This window comes from Amblyomma americanum, chromosome 8, assembly GCF_052857255.1.
Source record: "Amblyomma americanum isolate KBUSLIRL-KWMA chromosome 8, ASM5285725v1, whole genome shotgun sequence".
In the NCBI taxonomy this organism is placed as follows: Eukaryota; Metazoa; Arthropoda; class Arachnida; order Ixodida; family Ixodidae; genus Amblyomma; species Amblyomma americanum.
Genome location: NC_135504.1, coordinates 13,039,497 through 13,059,896, shown reverse-complemented (window position 1 = coordinate 13,059,896; position 20,400 = coordinate 13,039,497). Strand labels below are relative to the sequence as shown.

Sequence of the window (20,400 nt, the reverse complement as noted above, 5' to 3'; positions counted from 1 at the left end):
TAGGCGTGCACTTCTATACGCGGTCAACTTGCTTGTATCCCATGTGGAGTCGGCGCCGACTGTAGCACCCGCCGCCAGTACACTGTTGCTATTTAATTCGCAGTAAGGCGAGTCGTCAGGCTCCTGCGCGCTGCAGGCAGGCAGACACGTCGAGGTTGTCCTCGTTGCTGACGCCAGGCAACATGGCGTCGAGCTTGATGGCTGCTTTGAACGAGCTTGAACGGTGTCACCTGTGCTGGATCCTGCACACCGGCGTTGTCCTCAAAGCCGACATAGGGAGCATGGCATCATAGGTCTTCTTTTCGGCATCCGCATACATGACAACCTAGGAGGCTGTCGTCTTCTTCAAGCTTTCTATTAGCCCGCTAGTTTGTGCGTGTTGCGGAGTCGTCTTCTGGGGGCTCATTTCGCTGTTTTGCACTATTGCTAGGATAATCTTAACGGCAAACACAAGTTCAGTGCCAGCGATCAGAACTTCAGTGACACCGTGGCAATGGAGGATGTTTTCGGCGAAGAATTTGGCAACTTCTTGCAACAGAGCAGAGATTCCGCTTGAGCGTAGTGAATTAAGTAGTCGGTTGCTACTCCGATCCACCTGTTACCGGATGTAAACACTGGGGGGGGCGCAATTAGGTCTATACCGATCTGCTATAAAAATGTTGAGAGTGGTTGGATTGGCTGTAGAATCTCTGCCGGTCTCGTTCGCGGCGTTTTTCGGCGCTAACAGTCAGGACAGCTTTTCACGTCGCGTGCGACGCCAGTGGAGAGGCAGGGCGAGTAATCTTGGATGTCCAAGCTTAATTGCGCATGCCCGATACGATGGCGACTTCCAAATTTGGCCCGGGTCACTACCAAAATTTAGCCCGGGTGACCCTCTCAATTTGGCCTCGGACAGTTGGACAGAAATTGATGACCAACCACAAATGACCGTGCGGACACGATGGCGACCTACAATTCTGACAGGGTCATGTTCAAAAATTTGGTCCGGACCACCCCCGAAAAATTTCACAGTTTTGAGGTTGGTGCCATCTCGTTTCTATGCTGTCGACCGCGCCTTCGCGCGTCACATATCCGGTTAGGCGGAGTTGAAACCCGGCTAATTTTTTGCGCTATCGTTCAAAGTGAACTGTTTGAATCGAGGTTTGAATCGGTTGTCAGTGCTTGAAGATAAGTACAACCAGATGAAAGAGCTTGAATGGAAAGGATAACTTTAGGGCTTACCCCTCCAAGTTGAAGCACTTCTTGAGCAACACTTGCTGTTGAGCTGGTTGGTCTTCCATGATCGCTGATGATCTAGCGCAAAAAGAGCACGGAATACAGTAGAAGAACGACGTAGACGGCACGTACACGTGCTGATACGATTAGCTCAGATTTGTAGCTTCGTGAAAGGACTGCTGTCTCGGAACAGAAGACGTTACCCCTGCAAAACACGCAATGGAGCTGGTTGCATCCCAGAAAGCGCCGGTTTATCTGCGTCCCGAAGCATGTAGGGCAGCCAAGCGGCTCATAAACATGGTCAGCGTAGCAGCGACTGCACTGACCTGGTATTTTTTGCGGAGTATATGTAGAAGGTGATCACTCATCCATCCCTGAAAATAAAGTGTTGTGTAGTGCACACGACTCCGGAAAGTGATTTGTCTCTGGGACACACATCGATTTGACGTCGTAAACTGGCGTTAAGTTTCGCAAGTTAGAAGACCATACCATGGCCGCTAGTAGGAAACGACGAATTCATAAAGCTATACGCGCCCACCTCATTTTCGTGAGGCATTATGTATAGGAGGAATCACTCCCATCTATGGAAAGAATTACAATGTAGCACGAGAACCTGCACAAGGCCGTGTTGCCATTTTTTGTGGAAGTAACGAAGAAATCTCCTAAAGAATAGCGTACTTTTGTCTGCCATCAGTGATACTCAGATTTGAAACGAATTCTTGTGAAATGTCGTGGCGACGAAAAAATTCACAAGTACTTAGAAAAAGTGAAGGGCTGTCGCTTAAACCTTAAGGGAACTCCAATAACAACAGATCTTGAAGAGTACTTTTTTTACGAAGCAAATAATACCGCTCTGTATGGAACGAAATTTTATCATTGTCTGCCGGCAATGATACTCAGATTTGACACGAATGCTTGTGAAATGTCGTGGCGACGAAACAATTCACAAGTATTAAAGAAAAGTAAAGGGCTGTCGCTTAAACCTTAAGCAAACTGCAATAATAACAGACCCTGAAGAGTATTTTGTTACGAAGCTAATAATTCCGCTCTGTATGGAACGAAATTTTTTTGTGAGCACTAAAACATACTCAGCGAAAACGAGCTACATTTATTCGTCCATTTAGGAGTTTTTGGGCGTGTCTCTTTCAACCGGCTTTTTCTTTGTAAACGATGGTTAACGTGTTATATAAGGCGTAGGTTTCAGGCAACTGCGTCTTTCCGTTACAAAATTAGCTGTGGTTCTAAGGGAAGAAATCGTTTCTGGGTAAGTTTGCAATGGATGCAGAGATGTCGTCGGGGAAGTGGAGCCCCTATTGTAGAAATAACACGTAGAGGTGCACTAATGTGGAGCGAGTTTTTCTTTGCTTAGTTGTCTTCTGAGGCCTCAAAGAAAGGTCGGCCAGTTTTAATGAACGTAAAATGGTTCGATCTCTCACCCTTGAAGTGTCGGCGTTATGGACACAGTAACTCTTGGGGTATTTGCTTGTATTACTAGATGTGAAAAACGATGTTCCCTCGCCTCTGTGCTAAGGTATGGTGGCGAGGCCAGAACGTCCACGATCGCGCGACCCTTACCCAGCAATTCTGGACGAAAGCATTTTTGTGCGGGAATCTGGTTATGAGCGCTATTTTTTATACAATGTAAGATTTCACCATAACAATCAATATATATCCGCAGATCACCAGACGGAAGTCTTGTATTTTTTTCAATCCACGTTTTTGCTATCGCTAAAAGCGTTCCCCATGGATTTTCTACGGCAGCCTTCACTGTTCGATAGCGATTGCTGGAAACACTTTAAAAGAGAGGTTTTGCTACATATCAGAATAATGGACTATTACCTTCAATATTTTCATAACAGTGTCTCACAATTTTTCAATTTTCAAAATTTTTGCTCGAGAAAGCCGGACTTGATTCCGTGCAGACAGCCTTTGTCTCACCCCTCGCTCGAACTTTGTGGTCATCAGGTGGGTCGAGCATGTGGTGGGTCGAGCAGAGGACAGACGCTCTCGGGACGCTCTCCGCAAGCGTGCTCCAAGACAAGGCGATCAAAACCGTACAAGCACATTTCTCTGCACATAAAGCACTCGTTGTAAGCCTTCAAAATATGAACATTATTGTAGCACACTCATGGTTGGAAGATAATTTTATTGTGATGTCAGCTGCATTCCACACAAATGCAAAGTGCCAAAGCACAATGTAAACCAGCTAGGGCTGGTCATTCACATTAAGTGGTCATTAATCTCTACTAAAAGCACGACTAGTAGGAATACAAGATATGCAAATCTATTCCCTACCCTCAGCATTTTCAATCCCTTGGATTGATTCTATTGCGACAGCTATTCATGGCACACTGGCTGTAACGTCCCGACAAAATGATGTTGCTCAAAACACTATGTAGCATGGCTGCCATTGTAATAAAATTTGGTTCTATTTTATATATATGGGCCTGTTTCTGAGCCTTTACTTAGAGGCCCTAAGGCGTCGCTAAACCTAATATCTCAAGTCAATGTTTTTGCAGGTAAAGGGGTGAAGTTTAAATCTTCTTAGCGTTTAATAAGTGGCTATGACTGCTGCCCAATTTATTTTTGTCTTACTTCTGCCTGCAATATATTTGGCGCAATGTTTTTCCCGTGCTTGTTTCATTATGAATGTCCACAGTTGCCCATTAAAAGAAATATTGCATTTCCAACTACGAAAATAGATCCCATTGTTTCTGTGGGAGCCCAAATGCAGTGATTTAACAACACTCGTGGTATTTTTACTTTCGCATGTAGGACTTGGCACGGGCAAGCAAAAAAAGCTTTTGCTTTGCATCGCTAACAGTAGTAAAGAGGTGAGTTATATTGTGGTCGGTGACCTGTACTTTCAGCTCCTAAAATATACAACTGAAGGCACAAGAAAACACAATAAAGTCCATATATTTTGATTGCAAATTGATTTTGGCGGCTCATGTAATATATAGTCATCACTTTCACTACATATTTTAAAGATAAGTTTTGATCAACGAGTATTGGCGAATAGAAAAAGTTATTAGTTGGCAGCCTTCTCTCACAATCAAAATTTTTAATCTGTGGCTGCCACCGACAAGCGCTTGCATAAGTTAAATGCTGCTATGCCTATTTTTTGATTCAGTTTTGATCGCTAAGCCGACGCCTTTTTTAAAAGAAGTGGTTGAGTTAAAAAGAGGTGGTTTACTGACGCTGGAGCCTTTGTGTTATTAGGAAAATTTTTTTTATAACTACTTTCACTGCATAAAACTGCGTGTATATCACAGACGACTCTCCTATGTTGGGTCGTCGAAATAGAAGTAGGAGCTGTACCCCACCAAATTAAACAAATATGTCAAGGTCTTGGAGCAATCAGGCATACAAATACTCCCATGTAACTGGTCTTATCAACTGAATACCCGAGCGTAATTAATTGAAGAAGTAAGATCAGGACAAGGAGAGTAAAAGGGACCAGCGACACGAAGTGCTCTTAATTTAGCGCCCGTGCAGTCGGTGCGCGTCTGTTCACGTGCGCATAGTAGCTTGTGCAGCCAGCGCTTGAAGGTACAGGCTACGGTAACGGCACTGCTAAAGCTTCTTAACATTAGACGATTAGCCGCAAATGTACGGCTTTTCCCTCCGCCTCCTTCCACTTCTTTGTGGAGAATAAAACATGTATGTATGTATGTATGTATGTATGTATGTATGTATGTATGTATGTATGTATGTATGTATGTATGTATGTATGTATTTAGCACACCGGAGACGTACTAGGGGAGACGCGTACCGGTTTACCGGACCCCTCTTGCGCATGCGCTGTGGCATTATTGGGGCGAGGGGGAGCCACTGCCCGTGCGCAGGAGGGGTCCCGTAAACCGGTATGCGTCTCCGCTAGTACGTCTCCGGTGTGCTAAAAACGTCATTAGAATGTTATAGCACAGCGCGATCCGCGATCCGCTACCGTCGTCCGCTTCCGCGAGGCGCCACTGTGCAGGCATAGACCGCCCTGGGGGCGCCAGATGGCGCCACGTGCCCGCCAGCTGCCTGCGCGCCAGACGCGTCAGGACCAATCAGAGTGTACCCAGCGGTGTCCCGCGGTAACGGATCGCGCTATGCTATAACTCTCTACTATCCATCCTGGTCATCTACCGTCAGCGAACACCGCTTACCGCCAGCTGCGTTTACGTTGCGAACAAGGCTCTACACGCGTGGCCTTGTCGCCTTCAAGGTATAGTCCCTAAATGTGGCGCCACTTAAGGCATGCAGTAAGAGCCACTACATTCTTTTCTTTACCGCGGATTGCAGCGACCGCAAAGGTGCGGTAAAACCTTGATTACTTTACGACTCCTTTCGGCCTCTACGCGAAACTTCAGTCCTTATTTCCGCTTTTCTTCTGCTGTGAGTCGTAACGATTAGGGTATGCCATATGCAAGGTAATTTCAAAAATTTCAGCTTTGAGGAATCCATGGTCCCATGGAAGAAGTGATTCCTTAGCCTGAACAGAACATTTATTGCTATTGAAATATAAAATTAAATAAAATGTTTTCGCCAAAGCAAAATAATTGGACGATGATGAAGATAACGATGACGACGATGATTCTGAATAGAACAAGGGGCGCTTTGTCCAAACACAGCTAGGACATTAATTGTTTTCGTGTGCCCAAAAGACTGCTAAACAGCAATTTTTCGAGCGTTTTACCGCTCCGAAAGCGAGTACTAGCCTATGGAAAATTTTGTTCTTTTTTGGAAACAAATTGGTAACCGGCTTCGGTCCTAAATCTTTCCACTTTTTCTTGAATACATAAAGATTTTCAATTTAGCTGCCGATTTCGGTACGGACGGATGGATTTTACACGCGTTGTATCGACGCATAATATGCATAGCTATACTGCTGCAGTTCGGTGAAGCTCTTGTTAAGAAGCTTATAATGGAGTCAACTATCATCATACGTACAGCTTTTTCAGCTTTCAGAGGTATTCCATCCTTCGATCGTTCCTGTGAGGAATCGCGCCATTGATTTATAGAAGAGGTCGAACTAGTGTCTGATGGCTGAAAACCATATCCTTACCTTACAATCGCGAACTATTGCACGACTTAAATTTTTTTGACGATGTATGGCAAGTCGCTGGAATTTAACGGACGGCCATACATTCAACGTTACCTGCCGCGCGCCTCAAGGCACCGTCACGCTCACAATTTACTGCCCTTCCATGCCCGCACTAACTTGTATAAAAATTCTTTTTTTCTTCGTACAGTTAGTCAGTGGAATCGTCTACCCTCTTAAAATTTTTCCACTGACAATTTTGACCAGGCGATGCTTCTGTATTTTGCATCGTGAAATTCTGTGCCGTTTTTTCCGTACTTTCATCAGGTTACCATTATTCTGACGGGTAGCGTATGCAAGTTCATTTCTGTTGATATTATGTGAAGATCATTCTACAAAACAGAAATGCGTGCTGGTTCACTTTTGTTATCTTTCACATGTTAAACGCAAGAGCATATGTAGAATTGATGTTAATCGGAAGAAAATGTTGTGCGACATGCCCACCTGCTTGGTCTCCTTGAGACCGCAGTATTTGTAAATAAATAAAATAAACTGAAGAAAAGCCATCATTCGTGGTGTCAAATATTATAATTCAAATTTCAAACCAAAAGGTCGGCTGCAGCTAACGCATATGTCAGCCACATAAATCTGTCTGCCAAATCGGCTGCTGCGACGGCTGTACTTTTTTTTTTGTTTCGGTAGGATGCATGTAACTAGTAGCGTGCGTAAACCACTCGAGCACAGCTAGAGGCCATCGTTAGTGGCTAACTGTGGCATGTTTGCTGTTGCTACGGCAGAGTACTGCATGTTTTACTCCCTTGTAGAGTATTACCTTGAAGCGCTGCTTTTTTTATATATACGGAGAAAAACACCGATGTTTATCTTTTTCAAGTCATTATTTTCTTATGCCTTTTAGCCTTCACGTACATTATCAGCACTCCACTTTCTGTCTCTCACTCTAGCATTAACTTGCAAGGCCTTCAAGTATAAACAGCTGTCTTACGCAAGCGCGACGATTCTTCAGGCAGTTCCCTTTATTTTATGTTCTTGAAAGATGTTTGACACGCACAAACGCAGTAACTGAAAGGAAATAACTTACTTTTTGGTAAATATATTTTTTTAGGCACAAAGTATCCTCGAGAGTAGAGGAAATAAGCCTGAAGCACTTTCCGGTGAAATCTGCAGTCCAGGTGTAAGTACTCGCACCTTCATATTAAAATGTTTATGTTTTTGGGGGTTTAACGTCCCAAAGCGACTAAGGCTATGAGAGACGCCGTAGTGAAGGACTCCGGAAATTTAGACCACCTGGGGTTCTTTAACGTGCACTGACATCGCACAGCACACGGGCCTCTAGAATTTCGCCTCCATCGAAATTCGACCGCCGCAGCCGGGATCGAACCCGCGTCCCTTCATATTAAAAGATCCGAACAAAATTTCTGGTGATAATATCGAGCTTTCTGGTGCTCGTTGACATTTATACTTAAATGATATGTTTAAAAACAACTAAACTGTTCCCAGAAACTACTAAAGCGACGAAGAAATCCGATTAGTCAGTTTTTCAGTGCAAATCACCAGCAGGTGTCTTCTTTAGGGACGTAAACAGGTCTTAAAAATTTTAGAAACGATTTAAAACTCTCTGATTGCAATGCCAGGATCGATCGAAAAGAGTTCCGATGAATCGTGAAAATGCTTTCAATTTTAAAGATGCATAATACGGCGTAATTTATGTATATATACCAGCTGTCCAAGCTAAATGGAACCAAGCTTTTAAAATATACAGAATTTCCTAGCCGCGTGAAACCAACTGAGGGTTTTTTAGAGTAGCGTGACACAGTCTGTAGTATTTTGTCGTTCTTCAAAGTTAATGAAGTAGTTAACCTTAATTAGCTATCTTTTTGTTATTGACATGCGAAAAAAAGTCTCAAAGGAAACGTAGAGCACTTTCAAAAAAGCTGATTCCAACATATGCGCCAATGTACCGTTTACGTGAAGTAGTTTTTCACCGGCCTTAAACCATAACTCGCACAATAAAAAAGTTTCCATGTGACAACGGTACCATTCCAACGTCCCAAGAGGCGTCTTAGATAACAAAATTCGGTTTTTCTGAAGTGCTCGCCTCGCTGAGCCTTTACGTGCGTATTGAAAAAAGTTGTGAGACGGCCGCTGGTGACGTGATAACCTGCTTTAGAGCCCAATAAATTTAGCAAAATCGTACCTCAATGAAAGCGGAGCAGCTAGCAGTTTTTCGAGACGATCTGCAGCTTTTTCATTGACACTTTGTTCATCAAGTCAATAATAAAAAGTTTGCTAATTTGAATTATTAAACTTCAAGAAAAGGGGAAAAAAAATACTGCAGACTAGGGCACGGAACTCTGAACAGCCCTAACTTGGTTTCACTGTGCTGGGGCAGTTCGTCGTTTTTGAAAGATTGGTTAAATTTAGCTGGCACACGTGATTTAGCTGGTGCGGACCATTGTAAATAGTTAATCAACGTCGTGTTGGTTGTAGGCAGAAAAAATTGCTGGAAAAATTGAAAGCCTTCAATAATTGTTTCTTCCTACGGTTGCAAGCTCAAGGCAGAAACTGCACAATTTTTTTTCGCAAGTTGGTACGGCAGTATTTTAACTACCAGGACTTTCTTTTCTTCGAAATTGACACAAACGAATAAGCAGAAAAGATTACACGTGCTATATTATTTATTTATTTATTTATTTATTACAACCTCAAAGGTCCCATTAAAGGGGTATTATATGAGGGAGTGGAATTCAGGGCACATAGTTGATTCGATGAATTTTTTGAATGATGATGGGTCGGAGTGAAGTACGACGGTGTTGGGCAAGTCATTACAGTCCTTTGCAGTGCGCACAAAAAATGATGGCAGATGAGCACTAGTCCGGGCAGGGGGAGGGTAAACGGCCTTCTGGTAGTTCGTGCGGCTGGAGATGCGGTGGGCAGGGCTGATAATAGACTTGATCATGGGGTGATAGTAAAATTTATGAAAAAGGCAGAGCCTTGCAATAGTATGGCGGTCTGCTAAGTTTGTAAGATGAGCATTACGTTTTAGTTCAGTGACACTTACAGTATAGGAATATGCCGAGTGGATAAATCTTGCTGCGCGGTTTTGTTTTGCTTCCAGTAAGTTAGAAAGGTTACTTTGATAGGGGTCCCAAACCGCGCATGCGTATTCCAGTTTCGGACGAATGAATGTTAAATAAGGTAACAAATTTACTGGTGGAGGAGCTAGGAGAAGGGTTCGGCGAAAATAACCGAGAACACGATTAGCATCGTTAATAATATGCGTTATGTGATGTGACCAATTGGGATCGCGGGTTAAATGAACACCCAAGTATTTATACTGCATTACAGCAGTGATTTCGGAATTGGAGATTGAATAGTTCGAAGTAGGTTGGGAGTGATTTCGCTGAAAAAATAGGAGAGATGTTTTCTTCGCGTTTAAAGACATTAGCCATTTGTTACACCAGGTTCTTACGCATTCAATGTCAGATTGTAGGAGTTGGATGTCACTGCTGTTGGTTATGGGGCGGTAAATAACGCAGTCATCTGCAAAAATGAGCACGTTAGAACATAAGATAGCTGGTAAGTCATTAATATAAATGAGAAAGAGAAGGGTCCCCAGGACGGTGCCTTGGGGCACCCCTGACAGAACAGAAGCATAAGAAGATGTACGCTTATTAGGTAAAATGAATTGCCGTCGGTTAGTAAGGAAGTCCCGAATTCATTCCAAAACAAATAAATGAAGACTTAGCATGATAGTTTTAGAAAAAACCGCTTATGAGAAACTTTGTCGAAGGCCTTTTCTAAATCAATGAACAGGGCGTCAACTGGGATGTTAAGGTTGAGGTTGGAGCTTAAGTCCTTAACAAACAATGCTAATTGAGTGTCGCACGATAAATCTTTTAAAAAATCTTGTTGAGCAGGCTGAAAAAAGTTTACTGAAACTAGGAATTTCATAATATGGGAGTATATTGCATGCTCAATTAACTTTGAAGGAATGCTAGTGATGGATATGGGTCGGTAATTATGACGAGAAGATGATGGGCCCTTTTTTTGGACTGGAATGACTTTGCCCACTTTCCAGTCATGTGGTTTGACACCTGATGAAAGAGAGTGGCGAAAATTATGTGACAATATGAGGCTAGTAGTATGCTTTGTGTTTTTGAGTACTTTTGCGTTAATGCCGTCGATACCTGCTGATGACGTTAGTTTCAAGGGGTCTATAATTTTTACAATACTATTAGGGTAAAAAGTAATATCAGGCATGGAAGGGAAATCAGGAAGGTCACCATCTGGTTCTTGAGTGAAAACAGAGATAAATGTTAAATTTAAGATTAAATTTCTGCAAGGTCTTGCTCCGTGATTGGATTATTATCATCGTCGCAAAGTGTTAGCGTATCGTTCGACATAGGATTGATGTACTTCCAGAATTGATGGAGGTTTGTGAGTGGCATATTGGGCAATGTAGATGAAAAAAATAAGAAAGCTTGGCTTTGAGAACTTCTGAGGTATACGACTTTTCAGCTTCATAATATTTATTCCATGTGTTCGGGTTCTTAGATCGCGTGGCGGACCGGAAAAGCCTTTTTTCTTGTTGTTAAGGCGCTTTAATTAGGGTATTATTGATCCACATCTATGCATTATCAGGCCCGAGCAAGAATGCATACGTGTTAAGTATAGCCTCGGCAAAAGATGTTCGATTCATAGGTTTTTTTTTTTTTTTGGATATGAACACTGTAAGTACATTTGGTTTGTTTTCAGTTATAGAAATGCAAAAAAATCGCTAACACGAAGTGTTTGCCACTGAAGCCAACAGTGATAACTGGCAAACAGTTAATTGCACACCGTCGTGCTTTGAAGTTTATGCAGTTAAATGTATTGGATGTGTAGAGAAGTAGAACACAGTGTCTGTTATGAGTTCGCGGGGAATTATCGCAAAAACTGAAAACATAAAATAGCATTGCCTTTCCAAAAGCACGGATGTTCAGATAACAGGCCATAACATGTAAAGTATTTAATGGATCTTTATAATCTTAGTTAATTGAATGTCCTGGTATGTAATGTGTAATGTTAATCTATGTTAAGGGCGTAATGTTATCTATGTTAAGCAAAGTCTTAAAGGGCTAAAATGCTCCATACCTATACGAAGGTTGTCCTTGAGCGTTTCCTTGATCTTTGTTTGCGCTTGTATCACCTGCCTTCTTCTTTCTTTTTCTTTTTTTCCGTTTATCATGGCCCTAGTGACAAGTTAGACTGACTTTTGAACGGAACTAGCTAGAGTAATAATTTTTTTCTACGAAAGGTACAAGAAAGTTTGTGGTTACAAATACAGAACAAAATAGAAAAAAACCTCCTTTTTCAAGAAAACTGACATTTCAAGAGCGTGTTCATATCTTAAACAGTCATGTGGAACTAGCCGAATTTTAAAACTTATGCGCCTTTACAGCAAACATTTTTCCGTGCGCCGAAGCTTGATTTGGACCGACATTAGCGCTGCTTGTGCATCACGTATGCTTGAAAACAGGACACATGGTGTACTTCCTTGTGGATTTCTTGATTGCCGTGCTCTGGAACGAGCGGAATAACATTGATTGAAAAAGAAAAGGCTGCCACATCGTTTCAGACCATTTACTCGGATACACGCAGATTATTTGCACAGAGAAGCAAGGGGTTCTAAAAAGCTGATAAATATTAGCAATTGACTTCCAGCCCTGCGGAGCGATTCCGCCAGAAGCAAATATTATATATCACCTCCGGAGGGTTCCAAAGTCTGCATACCAACGATTACCTTCCCGGTTCTGGGCCTGTGTGCCTATGTACCTGCGTGCCTGTGTCACCGTCTCTAGTCTTCATCGAAGACATACATACCTGGCTATTGTGGTGATCCTAATCGACCAGTTAGCTGAACCGGATAGTTTCACTCAAAAGGATCAGGCTATAAAGACTTAGCGCAAGAAATTTTTCGTGATGAGATCATCTCATAGCGCTTATTATTCTGGTGTCGTTTTTTCTTGTTCGCTCTGTCATCGCCATAAGTGCTCAAACTTTCCATTTTTCGTATTCCCACGCGCAACATTTAACCAATGCTTCTTAAAGCTTTACGACCTGTTTTTGAGAGAAACTATTCTTGTGCGCGAAATTACCTAACGTGCTGACAACTGCTCGCAATGGTGCGCTTCATTTGTCAGAACAATTGCAATCCCCGCGTCACTGGTGGCCCGGCCAAGTGTTTGTTTAAGAGTAATTCGCGTGCATCACTCCCTGTTGCTATTACAATGCAACAATTTGAAATTAGCAAGCAAACAGCCGTAAGTCTGCATTTACAAAGAAGCAAATATTCCCATGGGCTGCAGAGTAAGGCAGATTTTTCTAGGAGCACGAAGTGGCGCTTATATACTATACTTGAGAAGAAAGCGCGATCTCTGTTTGCACATCATTCATATCTACAAGACGCGCCTTGAGTGTAAGGCTGCGCAGAGTTACACACCATATTGGCTGGTCCACTTATATTTATGCTAAGAACCTCCATTATTGACGACATTCTCCAACTCGGAAACTGAGTGGATGAATTCACTGCAGTGTCTCGTAAGAATAGGCAAGAAATGATGACAGGCTTAAAACTTAAACACATCATTAAGACTGGCCGGAGGCAATAAAATTAACGGGGTGTAGTCACGGTATAGGTGTGCGTCTCATTTGATCCTGAATCTCACCGTACGCTTTTAATACGCTTTCTCTACATTAGCGCTGCGTTGGCATCTTAGCTAGAAGGTCCATTTAGATTAAAAAGAATGCGTTACAATAAGCAAGACTTGTTAGAGTTTAACTCTTCTTAAGCATAGCTTGCCATTGCAGCTGCATGGCTGCACGTGGGTGGATGCTAAAGAGTAATTACTCTCTTGCTGGCGATCTACTCCGCCTCGCCAGATTCTCCTAAAACAGCACCAACATCGTTCCCACTTCGATCGGTTGATCAAATCGCTCTCTTCCTACCATCTGATCTGCTGGTTATCTTGGTCACGATTAGCTCAGTTGGTGGAGCAACTGCCCGGTAAGGCGGTGGTTCTTGGTTGGAACCCCGGACCAGGACTAATTTTTGATCAATTAGGTAGATTTTGTGAAAGCTGTATAGCTTTTTTTGCAGCACAATGGCTGCGCCTGGTTGGATGCTAATGAGTAATTAGTGCATTATTTAACATTATTTCTTTTCCTTGAGTAGTTGGCTCAGAACTGTCACGGATTTTCAAGACTGCGCAAAAGAGAACAATGGAAAAAAGAAGGGCATAAAACAACGGAACCTGCTTGATTTTTATACATTCTGTCACTTCTGCATTTCTTGCTAGGATTTGTATATGTCTACACTTCATTTTATTTCTATTGCTTCCAACGGGTTGAGCTTCTCTAGCGTTGCCGCTGTAGTCACGGATTTCAATCCATAGCAGACCACTCTCATTAGAACCCAAAACAAATCCTGGGGAGTCAGCTAAGACACCTTCCAGGATATTCGTGGCGATGTTAATTTTCACCGATGGTACCCAATTAAACTCTGCGTCAGTCATCTCTCAACTGACGGAGTGGTGAAAATTTTAGAAAAGCCTACCATCTGTGAATTTGACACACACCGCCTCCTAAATGTCCACGAATGCGAAAGAAAACACTAAGCCGTTAGAATATTCGCAAGAACCTCGGCGTGATTTTCATGCAGCATCTGCAGCCACAGCTGTTGTCTTTAGCAGGTGAAAATAAACATCATACAGTCAAACCTGGAATTTTTTCTAGAAATCACGGCGCATTTTTATGGCACAGAATGCTTTTGGTTGCATAAAGTTCTGTAAGCTCAAAGTATATTTTTGTTTCATTGTTTTGCCCGCAGAGACCGGAATTTCCTTACGACATTGCGGACAAACTGGCGAGTACATTGCTGTTTTTTTCTCATGAAAATGTTGTTTCGTTCTCAGCGAAATCTTGCTTTCCAATATTTATTAAGTAGTGTAAAACTTTTTTGTGGCTGCTTCTTCCTAACATATTATAGATGGAACAGCGGAATAGACAGGTCGTCTGATTTAGACGTTCAGCAACAATTCAGCAATGTTCAAAAGCGGAACTGAGGGAGAGACGCAATATGTGCTTTGATTATGCTTCATTCCTTAACTTAAAATTTCCATCAAATAATCATGCGTATTGCAATGCTACCCTTCGCTTAAGATGAGCAAAAAAAAAAAAACTGTCGTTTGCGTTATACTTGGCGCAAAGAAGTCAAAACGTATACAATGCACGCCTTCTACTCAGCTGTATGCCAAACTTAAGGGATGGCTCGATGATCTCACCGCAGATGGCGCGACTTCAAAAGCTCCTACTTCCTGACACAAAAGTCGCTCATTTTCATACACACGCGTAGCATTTGTGTGCTCCACAGGGATAATGCGAATACTTTTTTTATGATATCTACCACGCCAACGCAGTTTAGGGAGAACTGCTGTATACAGCTATAATTGTACATATACTTCAAATTGGTTGCAACTTTTTTTTCTTTCAAATAAAGGCAATCGTGCGAGGTTTGTCGTTCTCTGAACAAAATCATTTGAGGCTTAAAATTATATGGTTGACATTTTCTTTTTATTCATGCAGTTATGCGCGGGAATAGTTTTCGTGCCCTCTAGCAAAGGTAGTGGTAAAAAAAACAGTTTTTTTCTCCCTAATAATCTAATTATTTAGCCAGAGAAACTTATGACAGTTTTCATAATGATATAGTATTATTAGCATGTGATGCTATTTCATGCTACAGCGACCGGTGAACTTCTCTGACCCGACATGCATCGAAAAATTTGTCTCAGTTCCTATATCATGCACTTTATCCGAAAAACCAGCTGTGGCGCCGCTGTGGCTGTAATAAACTAACATGGCAGTTGAGCCTATAGCTATATGTGACAGAAACATTCTTCAGACGCCTAGCCTAAAGGGTATTCCGTCAGAGATGACGAGACAATTTGGACGCTGGAGATCTTTCCCAGTATGATGCAATCCTTTAAAAAAAATCAAATTACAACTTATAAATCTTAAGCTTTTTATGGCCAATTTCATGTATCTTAATATACACCACGTATTCCCGTTAGATTTTAAAGATGTATTCGCCACCGAGGGTTAAAAAAATTGTGGGGACACTTAAGTTTTCATAATTTAAGGGTATGACTCTACAGCGATTCTCCTTGCTTACGCAGACACGGACACTGTTATTGTCTTTCACGATCAAATTCATTGTGTGGAAGACCACATGACGTACATATAAAGTCCCGCTTCAAACAAGTCGTACGAACGTGCCCGCGTGGAGTAGCGGTCGCGTGTGTGACTCGCATCCCTATAGGGTCGGGGGTTTCCGAAGCACCGCTTGTGTGGCTGGCGTTTTCTATGGGAGCCTATTGTAACATCTTCCTATTCGATCAGTCCGGACGGAAACACTGACTGCGGCTTTTCTGCGACACGCGGCTTTTACAATTTTGACAAAAATGTTGTTAGTCATCGTATGTGTGTGTGCTTACATTAATTTCTTTCACAGGATGGTTTGGAGGATACCATCAGATACTGTCTACAGCAGCAGGAGATAGCTTGAACACTGTTGTGAATCCTACGTTTACTTAGGAAATAAAATGTTGTTAACGAACTTCTCGAGCATCTCTCGTTTTAGTTCCTCGAAGAAGAACCTCAGCTCAGTGGATGCAAGTTTGTAGATTGTTAAAGCGTGGGCTAGACGGAAACAAACAGGGTGCACCCTAAAAGGGCAAGGTAGAATAAAATGCGCTGCCGTAAAGCCAAGATCGCAGCGTTCTTGGCAAACAATATTCTTCCTTTCCTACACTGCAGATGCATTTACTCATTATGCTAAACCTTGACATAAAGCAAGCACTGATGCCTCCCTTCTAACCCCTGATCATATCGCAAGATGTGAGACCGGCCTAATTAGCTTAGTCCAGTACTAATTAGAGTGATATGGATGCCCTTAAAAATTTCGCATGCGCTAAAACAATTATTCAAGTGAAATGTGCATTAAGGGATGTTCATTGCTGATGAGATGTTCACCGCTTGAGAGGGACGCAACACTAAAATGGACGTGTTAATCTTATTAACTGAGACCACGACCATCGCAATCACCATCAAAAAACTTTAAGATTCTTTGTATCTGTTATGAAACATTGCATTTTGTAAGCTTTCAGGTTGCTTCCGCCCTTCTTTGGTTCTTCGTTAAAGTCATCGCGCCTTCCTTCAGGAGTGGCGATGGTCGACTTCAGCAGTCTACACACCGAGGCCTGCGAGCTACGTCACTGTGTTGTACTGCAGTGGCTGCCCACTCACTGCGTCCTCACGGCAATGATCACGTTGACGGCGTAGCGAAAGCGGCGGATGGCGATACATCCTCTCATCTTCCCATTACGTTTTCTTGTAGTACTGGCTGCAGACTCGCTGCTGAATCCTGGCTATCGCAGCGTGGTGTGATCCGAGCGTCAGTATAGACCGGTACCCTACTTGTGAGGAGCAAAAACGCAAAACAGGACGGGACTGAGGCAGGCGACAACACAGGGCGCCTGCCTCAGTCCCGTCCTGTTTTGCGCTTTTGCTCCTCACGATGTCCTACCATCTGGCCTACAACCAAGTCCTCCTAAGTTACCCTACTTGTGACTTTCGCATGCCTCACAATTTAGAAAGGCGTGACCGTAAATGCCTACAGCGAATTCGCTTGGACGATTCTTACATAAAGTTTTTTTTTCATAAAATTGGTGCATCAAGCAGCCATCTCTCCCCGATACGTGCTGTGTGCGAAGAACTTGAACACTTGGTATGCAGCTACCAAAATTGTAATAGACAACGAATGGCACTGCTAAGTAATTTAGAACACCGCCAAGACGGCGTCGTGTGCCTGACTCATATCCTTGGACCCTGTATTGATGCGGCTACGGCTGCGCGCGGGTCGAATGCCCTAGTGGCTTACCTTAGGGACACAAGTTTGATAGACCCCCTATAAAGATCGTGTGTTTGTGGGTCCTCGAGTGGCGTTTGAGCTAGATTACATCTTACACCTTATCTTTTTTTTCTTTTCTGTCTTCACCCCCTTCATTCATCCTCATCTGGAGCAGCATGTCAGGCTATCTATCAGGCACACCTCTCCTGCAATAATTGCAGTTGCAATGTATTGTTGCAACGTATTGTTGCACTGTATTGTTTAGCTGCGCGGAGAAGCAGCAATCCGTGCTTCATTCCGCGATAGCAACCTAGCAACAAAAAAAATCTACTCGGTTAGAAGGTGGTCCAAACAAATGGGCCGCGTCTACAGTTTTTCATCAGCCTGTAAAACACGCTTGTATGTCATGCAAGTTCAGTCAACGCCGGAGTCCTGCCCTGCTATGGTTGTTTTGGTCGTGCAGCAGCAAGCGCCCGTCACCACGCGAGGGGCGTATGCCCCCTTCTCGAACTATTCTCAAGCGTCCCATGAACTCGTATATGGCATGCGGGCACCTGATATTTCGTTCCGAATCGTACTGGCTACCTCTGCCTCATCGTCTGACATTGGCAACGGCTTGCGGTAATGCAGGTTGGAGGCAGTCTTGTTCCAAGGCAGGAGCACTCAGGCTTACTGGAGAGAAAATAAGTACGTTAAAGAAAACCCCAAAAGCAAACGGCTGTAATTCGAAAAAACGAGCCCTCACTTTCTGCGCCTTTTGATCATACTGGAAAAAGATCAACCGGCAGTAGTTCAAGCAGGCGCAGCGCAGAGGTTTTTGGTTTGGTTTTTATGTGGGTTTAACGTCCCAAATCGACTCAGGCTATGAGGGACGCCGTAGTGAAATGCTCCGGAAATTTCGACCACCTGGGGTTCTTTAACGTGCACTGACATCGCACAGTACACGGGCCTCTAGAATTTCGCCTCCATCGAAATTCGACTGCCGCGGCAGGGATCGAACCCGCGTCTTTCGGGTCAGCAGCCGAGCGTCATAACCACTGAGCCACCGCGGCGGCTAGCAGCGAAGAGGTAGAGGAAGTGCAGTTGGAATCCTGAGTGACGCCTCCGTAAATACGTGGCCAACAATGATTTGCATCTGGAAGCGCGGGTGCCACCTCCTACGGCAAGGTTTCGCATGTTGACGGTACAAACGTTTATAAAATTTTGCGATTCGGAGCAGCATGCATCCCATTTGATCTTCCTAGGGCAGCGAGCGGAGTTCTTGGATGTAGGATGCTCTCGGCTTCAAACTCCCCAAATCTGTTTCGTTGAATCCTTGCTGCGTCCACTAAATGTGCGGATACCCGACATTGTTCCGGTGCGGTTCATCCCCTCAATTGTGACCATCATCTACGGTGATATTTATCCACGTAATGCCAGATTACTGCCTTTCTCATTGTTAAACAATATGTCGCAAGACTACTTGTTCACCTTTTGCTCACATGTTGCAATTGCGACTGATGCCTCGGTGTGTGAAGAAAAGGCGGGTGTAGGCATTTACTCCCAGTCCCTTGACTGGTCTTTTTCTCTTCGTCTATCTCTACATATCTCTATCTATCGTCTATCTCTACATATCTCTAGATATCTATGTCTTCAAACCATTTTTTTGTCCGTCTCAGTCCTTAGCTGCGAATACCTCATCTGTATTGGAGAACTGGACCCTGCTCTTGCTCACGAGTTCTCCAATTATGGTGCCGGCCCCCACGTTGCTGCCATGGCCGCTTGTGCGACTGAGTCCGATCCGCTTCCTGTCGACGTCTTTCATTGTCGCTACCGACCTTCCGCCCGTTCAACTTGACCAGATACTGGTACTTCTCCAACGCTTCAGCATGTCTTTTGACCTTTCCCAGCCTTCCTTGGGCCACGCGTTGGCCGTCTCTAACGAAAAGGACACCGGCACGCGCGCCCCCTTGCGCCAGCGACCGTACCGCGTCTTGCCCACTGAGCCCCGCGTCATAGATGACAGTGTCGCTGATATGCTTCAGAATGGCATCATACAGCCCTCTCGCAGCCCTTGGGCCTCTCTTGTTCTACTGGCGACGAAAAAAAGATGGCTCAATCAGGTTCTGTCCGGATCACCTACATGGATATTTATCCTGCAGGGAGCGGAGTATGTTTCGTCCTTACACTTACGCTTCGGCTACTGGCAAGTCCCGGTGGCTGCCGCTAACGAGCCGAAAACCACCTTCGTCACCCCAGACGGCTTGATGGAATTCATTGTGATGTCGTTTGGCTTGCGCAACGCCCCAGCTACATTCGAGAGAAGGATAATATTCTCAGGGGGCTCAAATGGGGAACGTGTCTATCTTATCTGAATGACACTGACGTTTCTTCAAACAATTTCGCGTCCCATCTACTGCGGCTTCAGTGCGTGCACTGACTGGTCTTCGGCATAATTATGAGACTCGTTTGAAAAATTATTTCTTCTGCACCGCATTTTTTTCGCATTGCGAAATTTCGCGCAGTGCACCTGTAAAGATTCGGATTTCAGTGCCAGATATATGAGGCGCATATTAAATCAATTTTGGTGTTTATCTACAAGTGCTCACTGCCCCGCGGAGTTAGGCTCCTCACGTTCTACAGTGCAAATTATCCAAATTAATGTGCTTCGATGCGCGTGCGCCTTGCGCTGTTCAAAAAGCGCATGTGCATGCAGGCATCTTAATTCAAAACACTCCTCCCGCCATCTGCCTGTGAAATGGAATCGCCAGTGCTATTGCGATGCTGTTTCTTTCAACCAGGTAGCAGCACTTGTTACTTGACTGGTTTAGTCTCCTATTAATTGCAAGGGCTCCGATTCCCGAAGGTATTGAATGAAAATTACATTTCTTTCCCATACACTTTTTAGCAATTAAACTGTTTCTTGCTGAAATACTATAAGCTGTCAATTACATCAAACTCTTTTGTTAAGCCTCACAGACTGCGTCAGGCAAGGAATCGCGTTCATTCGCTACCAACTAGCTGAGCTCGTGTAGATGAAGAGCTCATAAATATTAATTTTTTTTGCAAAGGCAATGCATATGTAGAACAATTTTTCATTCATCCTGCTATACACCGGTGATCTTTTTGAAGTAAGTGAATGTTGATGGCTTGCATTATGCGAGCTATGTTTGCGTATGTCAAAATCTCAGGCGTTCTTACATACGTG

The 20,400-nt window shown here is 43.6% G+C and overlaps 1 protein-coding gene across 1 annotated transcript in view; it reads left to right on the top strand.

The window, feature by feature from the left end:
• Window positions 1–17,838, top strand: part of LOC144102155 (uncharacterized) — a 40,446-nt gene extending 22,608 nt beyond the window's left edge. Inside the window, exons 6-8 of the mRNA XM_077635469.1 lie at window positions 7,371–7,439; window positions 14,136–14,171; window positions 17,677–17,838. Coding sequence (XP_077491595.1) covers window positions 7,371–7,439; window positions 14,136–14,171; window positions 17,677–17,838 — 267 coding nt within the window. The remainder of the gene's footprint in view (window positions 1–7,370; window positions 7,440–14,135; window positions 14,172–17,676) is intronic.
• Window positions 17,839–20,400: the final 2,562 nt, after the last annotated feature.